Raw genomic sequence first — 14,696 nt, 5'->3', positions numbered from 1 at the left:
TCACAGTATCTTTACTGAAGGGTGCACTTCATTTTGAAGTCGGCAATAAGCCGAGAGAAGCGAGATCCTCTTACATTCAGACAAAGCCAAGTGTTAAAGGTGAAAATGTGTATGAATATGTCTGAGCTATGCGTTTGCTTTTCCATGTAACAACTCATGTTTTCAGCTTCGCTCCATGTCTGCTTTTGCTTATGAACAAAAAGCTTTATTGCCCCTTGAGGGAAATTACTTTGCCAAATGAGCCTAATAAAGCATCTTACACATAAAAACCAGACTTGTATTTTCATTAAAACACAAAACAGCAAGATAGCTTTTTTCTTTTCTTTTCTTTGAAAAAGGGCATAAGACTGATCTCCAAAGAGGTCAAAGGCCAGGTTCAGATACAGAACAAACCTTCTCATGCTGGTGGAGATTCGATAACCTGACAGTTGCTTCAGATTACTTTGATAACTTTCCACTCATTGTTTTTTTAATGCTTCTATGGATTATATGTGGAGACTAAACTTAAACACTATCACACTGAAATTATTGATCAGCACGATGAAAAAAGTAATCATGTTCAGGGGAACATGGTGTGAAATGTTCATGTGGCGCAAAATGAACATGGGGCTGGAATCTCAGAAATAACTCATATTTCTTGATGCATCAACAACCCCAAACCTTTCGACTGCATGCTCCTGCAGGTCAGTCTGCATTCCTTCAGCTCAGAGTTTCATGACGTCGCAGAGGGGTAAGGCAGACTTTATCTCATTGTAAATGAGGGCATCTTCCTTCTGGATGACAAATTTAAACTCTAACCCAGCGTGGACTGATTCCCACAAGCAGGACTGCTATAAAGCAACCTGAGTGAAAACATATCAAGCCCAAAAGTCAGTCACTTCCTGAAGAGTACAGCGGAGCCGATCTTATTTTAGCCTCTTATTGCTTCAGGCAGCTTAACATGTCTGCATTTTCTGCCAAAATGGGGACAACAGGACACATGTGGTGCTGAGAAATAAATCTTTTTTTCATTCGTTCAGTTTGCAACTGCACATGAACTCTTCATCCAACTTTCTATTCCGCTCAACACGTGGAATCGTGTGGAGGATGGCAGGATTTATAAACTAAATAAGGAAATGATTTTATTTGTTTTCGAGTGTATCATACCAAAACAAATATGGCGAGAACATAAATTTAACAGAGAGGTTTCCAAATTTTTTCATTCACATTCTGCTCAAAAACAAAACACATCGTAAACAGCAGAAGGCCCGTGCACTGCGCAAAAGAGTGGACAGGCCTCTAAATATCACAATCATTTGTCAAGAAATCATTAAAGTAGTGTAACATTATACAAAAAACATTAAAAATTGCATCCTGTGCATATCAACGTGTGTACAAACTAAAATGATGTATATTTATTACGCCTAATTATATCATAGCTATAGACTTCAATAAAAAAAAGCAGCGACTCCAAGAAACAGGAAAACTAAGCTGTGGGTGACGCTGCTTACTGGGCGGGACGACATCTGGGAGGACACCGCGAGTGTGAATCCTGAGGTACAGCGACCGCAGTCCTCACCACAGAAGAAGCAGGAGTTCATGTTGTGCAGAACATCCGAGTTGTATGTTCTCGTCGCTTTTCTCGCTGTGAGACAGGGAGAGTCATCGCATGAAATTATGAACCTCGGTCAGGAAAGCTCTTCACGAGACGAAGCAGAAATCATCAGAACAGCACACAGTATTTCAGTTTGAGGCTCGTGCTTTAGTAGACATTTCACACAAATGATATGCATTTTGTTTGAGGGGAATAACAGCGATGTCGGCTGACTGTTTGAAACTTTACTCACTCGGTTCATAGTAGTCGTAAACCTGCACCACTGCATCCTGTACGCGGGCCACTTTGTAATCTCTGACGACTGGAAGTCTGATGCAAACCTCTGACTTGGTAAGCTGCAAATGGGACCAGAAAAGCGAATGATTGCATCCGGTGAAACAGAATACACCTGACGTAGGACATCATGTCTTCTATGAATTCAAGAAGCTTGTGGTGGGAGGAGAGAAGTCAGTGAGAAATGCAAAAAAAAAGTCTAATTCATACTCCAGTACAAGTACCCGTCCTCATGCTATTTTCCTCCTCTGTTCATCTTTAACCTGGACTTAACAAGAAAACTGTGGTTCTCTGCAGGCCCTAACAGTAGCTTCCAATGCGGACACAAAGGTCGTGTTCTCAGTGTTTTTTCAGGGAATGTGGGACTTTTAACGACCTGGGGAGGGGTTTGTGTTCAGAAACGACACACAAATCACAAACCATGATGGGTTTTGAACTCTAATCCTGATACTTCGAGACTCAACATAAACTGCTTTCATGCGATAAAGAAATAAAACTGACATGAAATCAAAGTATCTAGTAATCCCTCACCAGAATGATATCCTTGGCAGTGAGGCGAAGCCTTTGAAACATCATTTAAATCATCATGTTGGGAAACAAAATTTATGGGAGAAAAACCCATAAATGATCATTTGACTGAATAAAAACAAGTTAAAAACAGATTCTGCCACGTTTTTGGACTGGAAAAAAAAATGTCAAGCATTCTAGTTTGACAAAATGTGGCCCAGCCCAACCCTCCATGCCCGACCCAGAAATGATAACATGATGAAACACTTACTGAATCTAGGTAGAGGATGACTTTCTCTGGCAGTACCTCCACCTTCCTGATAAGATCGGTTGGCGTAGCTGCAGGCGAGAGACTGAAACCACTGAGCATGCCCACATCCAATATGACCATGCCTGTGTGAGGTATCGTCTGATCGTCCTTTAATCTAGACCGGACAAAAGCCAAGAGGTTGTATGAAGTGAACAAGCATATTTACCTATAAATGTCCCAAAATGACATTAACTGGACACACAGGTCTGTCTGTGCTGCTGCACCGTACCTGGTGCATATCGATAACAGCATGTGATTGTGGTCTCTTTCCTCAGTAACATCCACATCCAGCGAGAAAGCCTCCTCGTGCGTGGCGTGCCGGAGGCTCTGTGAAAATGCTTTGCTCTCCAGGTTGTAAAAGATATTCAGCTGAAAGGATCCGTGCAGATGTTTCAAAATGCAGAAACTTGGATTTAATGCTCAGCTTAAGAGCTAAAGTTCACTGTGCTGCCTCAGCGCGCAGCCAGAGATCGTACGAGTCTCCGATACAGATGATTGAGTGCAAATGCCTCAAGGTCACAAAAACAGTATGTGTGAGAGTCTTGAGAAAACGCTCGTTTGCATAAAGCAGAAATGAACAAAAGGCTGAATCTCTGGATCTGTTTACATGTCCCGACATCAAAGCACTGACTCACAGAAGGTTAAAAACAGGAGATGTAACAGACGGGCTCTGAAGCACAAGACAACAGGCTGCAATGCTGAACACCGTGGAAAGATTAACCTTTCACCTCCTCTGACTGATGCTATCTGGACACACTAAACGTAGAAAGGACCTCAAGCTGCAGCCTTTGTTCCAGATGTTAATGAGTGGAAGTCTATTATCATGCTGCATTTGCACTTTGGTTTAGCATTGACAGCGCAGCACATGGTGCTGGGTGAAGCCATCAAGCACAGCTGCTGTGTTCAATTTATTCTGGTCATGCTCCAGTTGTTAAAGCTATTCTTTACGTTGAGCTGAATATGTTGCAGGTATGAAAACATTCCTGCATTGTGAGAGTTGCAGTTCCATTTAAACATGGGGAGGTTTAGCAGAATGTAATGAAAGCACAGCAGTGCAGCACCGACAAAGGAAAACACTGTATAACTGTACCTGAAATATTGCAAATCCTCTTCCCTCCATGTATATATTTAGGTCGACATGTTCGTCAGCATTAATCTAAGACACATAAAGAAAGTCCAGGAAGACAACAGCATAGTCACACAGTGAGTACAGCAGCCTAGAAAATATAGTATAGTACAGTATATCACCTCATATGTAAATTTGACAACACGCTTCAGATCACACCCAGATCTATTACCTCTTGGCTCTGGTACGTCTCATAGGTGGTGGAGTTTATGTGAAATATTGACACAAACAAAGACTTTGGGGCATATATTCTGAGCCTGAGGTCGATGGCGTTGGCGCCGCTGAAGGCAGCGTAGTAAGCCATAGCCTGGAGGGCAATTACAGTGTCCTGAGGAAGACAAAGAGACAGAGAAAAGGTCTAAACACCTGCATCTGGAATCCATGACTGTACATATTCACATCATTTGGTGCAGACTCAGGGCACATTTTTGCAATGTATTACCACAGTCGACAGTTTAAACACGAGAACACTACTGGAAAATCAGACCAAATCTCCAAAACCTGACAACTCAAAGCACATTTAGCCCAGACTGACAATCTGGCTGCACAGTTCAGCATCCCTTCCTCGGGTACCAGGAAAAGCTGTGGTGTCACCTGTGTCGTCCCGTAGCCTCCGAGATGATTCCTCTGCTTGCTTAACCATTTCATGAGCGCAATGCCCTCCACCAAGCTGCCCCGCCTGAAGAGAGCCAGCAGCACATAGGAGGTCATCTCGATCTGCGCCGAGCGCGGCTGCCAGTCATGTGACTCCCGGCCGGCCGAAGAGCTCCACATCATGACTCCATCTTTAGGACAGAATGACAAACCACGTAATCGATATAAGCTCGTACACGTGTTGTTCTTACAGCCGTCAACAGCAAAGACAAAGTGAATTACCTGCGTAGTCTGCTCTCCTGCTGAGCTCAGTCAGGGCAGTGCTGGCCACAGGACTATTAGCCAGAGCTAAAGCATAGGCCACCAGACACAGGCTGTAGTTACTGAGCCCTCCACTGGACACTTTGTCCTCCAGGTACCTCCGGGCAAGGGACACGTTACCTGAGTACATGTCCTTCACACCGAGGGACCAGACAGAGAACATTACCATCAATGGACGTCTTTCACTCATATTCTTTATCCGGCATTCAGCGGTTAAATATGACACACTCTGACTCTGATTTCTCGCCTGGCTCACCGCATAGCTGCCGTCCTCCAGCAGTGCCATCAGCACATAGGCAGTGAGTGCCACCGGGCCATTGTCTAGCCCTCCCTGCATCTCCGTGTGGATCAACCTGCCCACCTCGCCGAACTCCCCGTGTGGCCCCTGGCGTTTCAAGAGCCAAACCATGGCCCTGCTCAGGACACTCTGGTCTACCTGCATGTAGGGCTGAGCCTGGAGGAAGCACCGGAGCACGAAGGCTGTCAACCTGGGGCCACAGAAAGGACAAGGAGCATTAGAGACGGAGAATTATCTTCTGGGCCAACACAACGAGGTGTCCTTTCATAAAAGATGGAAAGCTGCAAATGACCTACCACGTGCTCCCAGAGGTGCCAAGAAAAGCACTGAATGAGCCGTCGGCTCGTTGGTAGGACAGCTGTCTCCGATATCCTGACAGCAGAAAACAGATCACACCACACTACATCTCAGGAGCACATGAAACAACCGTGGCCATAGATTATGCTGTATACTGAATGTTAGTGACTCATGTAAAGGCAGCTGACCTTCCTTCATGTAGCCCAGAGCTCTGCTCCGGGTCTCCTTGTTGTCCTGGGCTGATTTGTCCAGGTACTGCAGAACATACACACTCGGCGCAAAGTGGATCATGTTCTGCTCCCCACAGCCAAGAGGCATCTGAACCAGGGATTCCAAGTTACTGATGGACAGGGCCAAGATATCGCCTGCGTAAAGCAACACAGGGAAGGAGCAAGAATTTAGCTGAGAGAACTAATGGTTTACTTCCACCAAAGCAGAGCTGGTGGCTGTCGGAACAGTGGAAAGTCTAACCTAGACGGTTCTGGTGAGTCTTGTTTAGTTTCTGGTGGGTTTGGATGTGTTTCACAATGAGTTATTAAGCCGGTCTCGGTTCAGTGAGAGACAGAAACTTAAATTCAGAAGGTGTGTGCTTGTGATTTTTTTGTTTTAATAAGACAAAGTAAGTTTATGAAGACGATTTCCTTTGTTGACATTTTGTGAGTTTGTTTATTGGATCAATAAATAAATATAGCGACCTCGCCGCTCGCACACATCTCTCAGCTGAAAGTGGGTGAGTGTATAACAGCCGCTGGTCGTTGGGCTGACCGCTGACCTGTACGTAAAAGGCGCAATATCTTTTAAATGGCCACTTAAAAAGTCACAGCAGTGATTTCAGTTACTGCGTGGAAGGACGGAGGAAACGATTAAACACCATCACATCCAGGAAGTTACACTAGAGACTCCATCCAGCACGTTTGCTTGATGTGTAATAAAGCTCGCCACCACAAAAAGCACAGAAACCACAAATTTGGCCCCGACTGAGGAAAATCCTGATGCTTGCCTGTCTACCATGACAAATGCCCAACATCCCTCAACCTGAATGGAGCCAAGCCAAACGGCCTGACAGCTGTTCAGAATCTGCCCACCATAAACACACCCGTTTGATGTCCATCTTTTCCATTTTTCAACATTCAGTACTAAATGCTTTCAGGACAGCGCTGAGCTCGGCGCGCATGTACCCCGAGCTCATCAGCTAAACACAAAGGAAAAATGTGAGCACATATTGCACATGCCTAATTGACTGAAAGTACACATGAAGAGCTCTCAGATGGAACTGCCACTGGCACAACAGGGAGGACAAATGGTAGACGTACCAACCAATGCCACATGGGCCCTCTGGCTGCCCGGCACCACATCTGGTGGAAAGGAGAAGGAGACGGATCTGGAATTGTTGTGTTTGATTGGTGCCAGCTCCAGGAACAGAGTCTCCGAGAAGGACCGTTCAACTCCCTCAGGCTTCGGAAACATGGAAGTAATTCACTGTTATCATAGGATTAACCGTATGCCACGTAGCACCATGAATTTCACACTGCATCCTTAAATATAAATACACTTTGTGACTGAAACATGTGTGGCCAGAAGCTTCACTCAGTCAGACTTCACACACTAAATTCACAGATATTTTCCAATGTTTCCATCATACCACACCTTCACAAGCACTGTCCAAACAAGGCTGTCTGAGGCCTCCGCAGATATGGCGTCCACAGTTATTTCCATCATGCCCAGAGCCAAAAGCCTTATAGGGAACAGCGCCGAAGCAGACGCATGGCTCCCTAAGATCAGTTTTTGGGCATTTACCACAGAGACATCCCCGTCGTCTGCCAAAACAAACTCAAAGGCCTCACTCTGCGCTATCAGCAGGATGACCTGTGGAGAGAAGCACACGGGAGCACAATCCTTTAAAGCACAGGAAGTTATCACTGCCTGCGAGCCATAAGTGACAGCGACAGGCGTATTATTGGACACTAATCAATCATCAGCGAGGGAGTTCCTTGCTGTGTCTAAAGAAAAAAAAAGTTCATTTTAAACAGAGTATTCCACAAATGCAGTCCTTCATACCTCCACGTCGTGCTCTAAATGGTTGATGATGTTCACCTGCAGCACAATCTCCTCTCCTCTGATGAGGTGTGATGGGACGTCCAGAGACAGGGAAAAATCTTTGGACACGCTCAGCTGAGAAGGACAGACCATAAACCCATTCAAACGCAGCTTTAGCAGCAAAGCTAGGGAACAGGGCTCCTACCAGTAGGGTTGTAGGCTTGGTATGAGTTCTTATACTAATGCAAATGTGCACTTTAGTTCTGTAAATTACATTAGGTTAGATGTCTTTAAAGGAGAAGTGTATCATTTTTGTACTGATATACAATAACCACTTTTTGTTTTCAACCATGCTAGCAGTGTGGGTGCAGGGACAGTGATGTCAGCAGATGGTTGGTCCAGAGTGAAACATCTGGATTAGCACCCAATTTTCATGGTTCCCAGAGGATGAATCCGTCTGGCTTTGGTGATCTCCTGAGATCTCCTCTTGCCACCATCAAAATTTCCAATATTTCAGTTTATGACCACACACACTACAAAACTAATGACATCACTAATAAATAATTTGTGAAAATTAAAAAATTCAAATACACAGAACCAACATGAACATGGCAAATATTTTACTGTGCTTAAGTACAGCAACAAAGCACAACACGCTCTTTGCAAAAAGAAACAAGATTTGAGATGAGTACAAAGCCCAAATTTGAGATAGTGAGTATTTAGTTACTTTTTGCGGTGCAGGCGTGAAGCCCAAACCCAGGTTGTCTGACATCACCAGTGCAACGGCTCTCAGAGACGTGAAGCCGTCTGGCACTGTTATCTCCTCACTTGTCCACGTTTTATCACTGATGGAGATGGCAGACAAAAGTATGCAGTGAACTGCGCTCGTACATTTGGCCATACTGATCAGTCACCTACCCATTTCCAGCATATGCACCTTTCAGCACTCACCTTACATTTGCATCTAACCACAGCAAAGATTCAGCGGTATCCAACCAGTGGCTCCAGTACTTCTCTACCATTAAGGCATCATCGTCTGAAAACCCCAGAGAAGAGAGAGATCAGGGGGGGCTCAGACAGTTCAAATATCTGAGGAATGAGGATTAAATCCATTGGGACCAATCCAGTATGCTAAATGGCCACAAGAGGGACTCTATCATACCATTTTTAGGTCCACTGGGCTTGTTTTTCTTATGTAGCCTGGCATTGGTCAGCATCTTAATATTACATTCCTGTGGTATGAAAGACACAAAAAAGATGATAACCATGGTAATTATGTGAAAGTAGCTGTGTTTTCAGATGTAAACCAGCATCAAAGACAGTAGTGAGAGGTCCACTGTCAGGTCAAGCAACATTCAGACAGCCAGTGAAATATAGGCCAGGTCCTGGCAGGTGGTGTAAGATGTAAACAAGTCCAAACTCTGTAGACGCCAGAGGAGGTCTCGCTTTTTAAAATGATCTATTCGAACACAATGCACACTGCCACAGCTTTGGAGATGTGGAAAGGTCATCTTAAGACAGCCCACTGTGGTGTAGCTTTGTTTCCTCCGTCTAGCATCCATCAATAACCCTCAGGTCCTGCACCCGACACACTACAGTTACCAGCTCTTACAAACAGCAGAGTCATCTCCTAACAAAGCCGACAGATAGGTTACAGCCAGACTAACCGGTTTAGCGGAATACCCACTGAATACCCATAGATGATCTGGAAAAGGGGTTTCTAGGAAGGATTAGCAGATAAAGGAGACTGGGAGGACTGGTGCTTTGTAATTAAACTGTAGAAATGGACAAAGGAAAAATGACTTTCAGAGGGAGGTTTACGGAAGTTTCAGAGAATATATTTTGCTCTTTTGTCTACAGCTACAACATTTTTAATCTTTGGGCTAAATCAAAAGGGTTTTCATACCTGCTCCGCCTTCAAGTCGAGGTCAGCCGGCGGAGCGTCACCTCGTGTCCCCATTACCATGATTCTTACCTGGGACCTGGGTTCAAGAGCAGTCACCGTGAGGGATACCTGCTCACCTGGCTGGGCTCTGTCGCTGCTCCAGTTTAGAGACACCTGAGGAAAATAAACACACAGCCAATCACAGGTACGTCCAGGAGAGTCAGGCACCTATTAGAACAACATGACTGCAAAAACAGCAAAGTACATAGTGGTGTTGGTTGATGGGTATGTCCGCTGTGTCGCTGGTGACCTCCCCGTCAGAAAGGATGCAGTAGACAGTGACACAGGCCTCAGGGGACCAGGACACTGCTGGCGTCAGAGAGAAAGAGGAAGAAGTCTCTGTCCCAGCGGCCACCACTTGACCTCTAGAGCTCACCTGCAGGGACAGCAGTAAAAGAAAGCTGTTCATTGCATTAAACCATAAACCTCTACGAATATTTTCTTTAAACTAGCAGCAGAGTGCAGTGAGGTTCACATAATGATGTCGTATTCAAGCGTTGTGATGTTGTAGCAAATAAAAAAGGGGGGGGGGGGGGGCATAAAGATCATAGTTTTCTATACGTCAAAGTAAAATGAGGGTCAGAGATAAGTGTAGATGTATCGGAGGAGGATCTGGGTAACGCAACACACATCTACAAACTCCAGGAAATGGAGTGAATTTGGTTGGAGGAATTGAATCTGTTTTTTTATTATGCCTCACATTAAAAATAATCAAGTCCATCCTCGATAGCTGTTTTAGAGCTTGTGAGGGCACATAAATGCTCATCGTTCCCACATGTTCTGGTCATGTGAAAATGTTAACATAGATTGGAGAGATATTTTCAAGTTATGTGATTCCTTAAGGCAGCAGGATATTGTGTCTTGGGTTATAACAGAGGACGTTCTGGTTGCCTGCAAAACGGTCAAAGCTAGTATAAAAAGGATGGACGGACGGACGTTTTTCTGGAGGAATAAGGAGGAGGATCACCTTCGAGAAGTGTAAACCTCACTTGCTTCCCATGCTTTGCTGAGGTTTCTTTTGTTTTTCTCTTGTAAAAAAAAATATGTGATGAAAGCAAAATCTCTGCCACTATTACAGCAAACATGAAAGCATTCTGGTTTTTACCCCGATGTAAGCAGTCACATTTTAATCACCCCTTAGTTTCTTTTCCTTCAATAACCTGAGAAGCATCACAAGTTCCACTTGTTTCATTCGCCATCCTCAGTTTTATTCTCCATCTTATTTTACATTCATTTAGTCTTTTTTTTTTTAATGTGTAGCACTTTGAACTGCAATCCTTGTCTGAAAGGTCTTCTATAAATAAAGTGTTATTACTACTATTCCAGCACTCTACGAGGTTCTTCACAACATAGTTTGATATATTTGACCAAACATACCACAAAGTGGAGATCAGTTGGCTGAAAGGTGCTCTCTATGTCCAGCTGAAGAGGCAATCCAACCTGAAAGTTAATTAGTTAATTATATCCTGGTTATGTAAATGACAGCATCATTTAGGCATGTTTGCTGTGTTGCTTCTTTTGTACTGTACCACAATGATACAAAACATATGTTTGGGGTTACCTGTGCAGGTAAGGTTTCGATTGGGGAGATCTGAATATATGAGCCACTAGGAGAGGAGTAGTTGTTGTAGACCCTCAGAGTCTCCTCACTGGATTGGAATCTTGCCTGAATATAAACACAAGATACAGAAAACATGAGCCTGCGGACTAAAGTCATGACTGGTGATCCATGAAGGATATCCTCGCTCTTTGTGTCGATGCTTCTCACCTCACATGGTCAAAATCTGTGTTACATTCTGCAACACAAACTAAGATGTTTACTGAAGTTTACAGTTCCTGGGATCATTTTCTTAATGGCGAACACGTGTCTGATTCCACAGTACTGAAACTACTCGTCTTACATACAGCGAAACTGCTTCTCCCGGAGGATCAGCATTCCAGCTACTATAAATCAAATCACTCACCCTAATAAAAAGCATCACTACTTGATCCTGTAACTTAAACCGAACGTGGATGTTCCCGTCCTCGGGCACTGGAAGTGTCAGAGTCGTAGGCTCAGCAGTCGCCATGGATGTTCTCTGAGTGACTTCAACCACAGCAGAGTACATTAGATCCACTGAGCTCAGTGGCTTTCTGTCATATCGAGAGATCCTCAGCTGTGGAAGCAGAGACGGTATTTAGCTTATGGAAATAACTGCTTAAAATTCATGTCAAATCAACAGAATAATAACAATAATTCACTCACTTTTGAAGAGAAGTGTAAAGATGGCTTTAGTGCAGGTGGAAAATCGTAGAATGCAAGCTGGAATGTGTTCTTCATAAGATGGATTTCACTCGTTTGGTTCACTTTAACTCCTTTGGTGACAAGAGAGGATGTAACAGAACTGTGTGAGACTGCAGCCGAGATGCAGACTCTGCTTAAATCAACACTGCGCGCAAACATATCTCACCTGTGGAGCTGTCAGCAACACTGGCAGCAACATGTAATCGGCCGTCGCTGCTGGTTCCTGATGAATCGTGAAGGTCTTGAAGCAGATCTTTGCTGAAGAGAAACCCTGTTGACCCGTAGATCTGAAAAGCAATGGCCAAACGTGAGCCAGTTCCATTTAGCATGCAGACTTGTTTACCATCAATGCTGGCTAAAAGCACAGGGAGTCCACCTGTGGGGTCCATTCTTTCAGAAATGAGCAACAGGGACCATAAAACCTCACCTCTTTAGTTTGTGTGTGGATGAATGGAGAGGCTGCAGATGCCAGAGTGACTGAGACAGTGAGTGTTCCAAGTACAGGTTGTCCACTGGGGTAACTAGAGGGAAAAACAAAGTAATCCTTAACATGTGTGCAAATGTGATATTATTGATTTGTATGAGCTGACTGAACTCACAGCGCTCTCACTGATCCTGACACGTCCTCTCCAACGAGGATCTGTGACGCCGTCTTGAACAGCACTTCAAAAGGAGGACGCTCTGCAGCAGAAGGTCAGTAAAATTATGGGAGTGACAGGTATTGTCTTCCTTGTTATTGGTTTGATTTAGAGTTCAGAGGGGACCACAGCGATAGGGATGGATGGAGCTTGGCTGACGATCCAGAGGTCATGGCCCCCAAGTACCCCTCCACTCCAACAGCCAATTACATTTCATTAGCCAGACACATGGCGGCTCACGTGAAGCTTCACATCCTTAGACTCATCAGTACAGATTTTCTTTTGTTCAGCCGGTTGTCCTCTGGCTGATACAGTTATTTAGTTTACCTACAAACTTCAGCCATGCTAGCTCTAGGAGCAGTGGGGCTATAAGCTAAATGTTAACATCAGCAATTTCAAAGACATGTCTACTGTGCTAGTTTATTGTGTTAGCATGCTAACATTTGCTAATTACCACTAAACACAAAGCACTGCAGAGGCTGATGGGAATGCCATCAGTTCTGCAGGTATTTAATCACAAACAAAAGTCTTTAACACACAAAGTATTTAGAGTCTATCCTCTAGGGACCTTGAATATATGAAGCACCTCTTGAATATAATTTTATAGAAATCTGTCCAGTAGTTGAGATATTTCAGAAACCTACATCTACAGTGGTGGTTAGAGGAGAAGTTAGGGGATCCTTAGAGTTTCAAATTCATACTCTGGGGATCATGAATGTCTACACACAAAAAAAATTATGGTAATTCATAGTAAGAGAAAGCAAATGTCAGTAGATTAGGTGCTAAGCCAATTTATTAAATGGTTTTCATTTTTGCAAAGCAGTGTGCCTTGGTATTTTTTGGTTGTGGCTCGTTATCACAAAGAAAAGTAGAACTTCTTTATCTTCTGTTTTTGGTCTCTTTCTATCCATAGTTGTTGGGATTCTTCAGTCTTTACTTTAGTAGTTGACTGGCTAACTGACCATTAACCAACTGACCGATCAATGGTGTCATCCTTTAGAGCTGCCGGCATGACTGAGAAATAACATGTCAATAAACTGATCTCTTACCGTAATGCTCCACAATGAATGCTCTCTGATCAGTCATGCCCTGTAAGGGAAGAGAGGGGAGGTAAAACGATGCTTATTCAGTTCAATCTTTAACCAGCATGTTATGCAAAGCTAAAGATTTCAACCTTACATTCACTGTGGTTGTGATCGCCCACTGGCCAAGAAGAGGCGTCTGGGATAGACCGAATTCCTGCAACACGATCCCCAGATTCCCTGTGGACCCCCACCTGTCCACAACACTCCCACTGGGATCCTGAGTGCGACAAAAAGAACGTCACTCAAACTTCCCACCGTAACACAATGCCCATCTGAACATCTATTTAACTCCTCTGGCTTTGTTCAGAAGACAGAGACCTACCTGTACAGAGATATCCACCCTGCCTTTGTATGGACGATTATCCAACCGAACACACACAATTCTGACTCTGACAGTGTCGCCCGGTTGGTAGCGTGATCTGTCGGTTTGAATGAAGGTGGAGACATTCCTGGGGCTGAATTTGAGGCTGGTGGTGTTGGTGAAAATGAGATCGTCCCCCCTGTAGCCGCTCAGCGTCAAGTTTAAGAGGGTGTTCTTGGTTATAGATCCAAGAATCTGGAGCAATTGCATAAGCATTTTTAGAAACATATACATGTGATTTCAGGCTTAACAGGACATATTGTCTCATGTGAGGCATAAAATTGAATTTTGAACGAAAAATTAAAGAGAAGGAAATTTATACTCACAGGAGGGAGTGTGAGGACTCTGGTCAAACCTTAAGAAACAGAATGATGCTTTAGCTCTCTAAAAGTCAAAGAGTAATCATGCAAATCAAGCTTAAACCTCTATGTAATTGCAGTGTCACCTCCTTGGAAGTCCTCTGTTTGGGCCACTTTGGTGCTGCCATGCACCACTTCTGCCATCACCCTGCCAGAGAAGTCAGCAAGGACGGTGACAGCCAGCGGAGTGGGTGTCCCAGCCTGCAACACCTCCGGACCCGAGATCAGAAACAACACCCTAGAAGGAGGAGGAGGAATGGCTTCTCAATGACTGGAGTTGGATCATTAGATAAGAAAAAATACATCAATTTTGGCATTAAAAAATGATAATGACTGTATTAACAAACCACGTCTCTTACCCGGATGAATCCTGAGTCGAGCCAGGCGCAGCAGAACTCACAACTCCCAAACACACAACCAGGGTCCAGATCCGATCCATGCCTCCGTTCCCGGCTTCGTCACACATTCAGCTTTTCGTTCAGACACCAAACTGACAGCGGCTGCTCCGTAAAGCGCGAGTGACCCGGGCCTACGCATTACAAAACCCCACCTCCTGTCCTAACACCAACTCCCCATGAGGGCCGCACTCATATGCTCAGCCACACCGAGATGCATGAACATATCGTCACACATAAATTCTTTGTCACACACAAAGGAGGAAGTGGAG

General features: G+C 44.3%; 1 protein-coding gene across 1 annotated transcript; it reads right to left on the bottom strand.

Annotated features, from left to right (window-relative positions):
- Positions 1-536: 536 nt before the first annotated feature.
- LOC121618653 (CD109 antigen-like) lies at positions 537-14,468 on the bottom strand. The gene is made up of 32 exons (XM_041954188.1): positions 14,389-14,468; positions 14,116-14,267; positions 13,997-14,025; positions 13,632-13,865; positions 13,404-13,526; positions 13,274-13,313; positions 12,186-12,267; positions 12,014-12,107; positions 11,753-11,873; positions 11,548-11,657; positions 11,267-11,458; positions 10,864-10,968; positions 10,680-10,742; positions 9,508-9,678; positions 9,264-9,416; positions 8,520-8,589; positions 8,309-8,393; positions 8,085-8,202; positions 7,379-7,492; positions 6,968-7,186; positions 6,634-6,775; positions 5,509-5,685; positions 5,320-5,395; positions 4,982-5,213; positions 4,687-4,858; positions 4,405-4,595; positions 3,983-4,138; positions 3,775-3,840; positions 2,914-3,053; positions 2,646-2,799; positions 1,827-1,929; positions 537-1,624 (listed from the first exon to the last, which is right to left on the bottom strand). Exons 1-32 carry the CDS (start codon positions 14,466-14,468, stop codon positions 1,428-1,430), a joined length of 4,161 nt encoding a protein of 1,386 aa, XP_041810122.1. The 3' UTR covers positions 537-1,427.
- Positions 14,469-14,696: the final 228 nt, after the last annotated feature.

The sequence above is a fragment of the Chelmon rostratus genome, chromosome 15 (assembly GCF_017976325.1).
Source record: "Chelmon rostratus isolate fCheRos1 chromosome 15, fCheRos1.pri, whole genome shotgun sequence".
NCBI classification, from domain to species: Eukaryota; Metazoa; Chordata; class Actinopteri; order Chaetodontiformes; family Chaetodontidae; genus Chelmon; species Chelmon rostratus.
The sequence above is the reverse complement of the archived record's forward strand: the minus strand, read 5'-3'. Positions and strand labels throughout refer to the sequence as shown.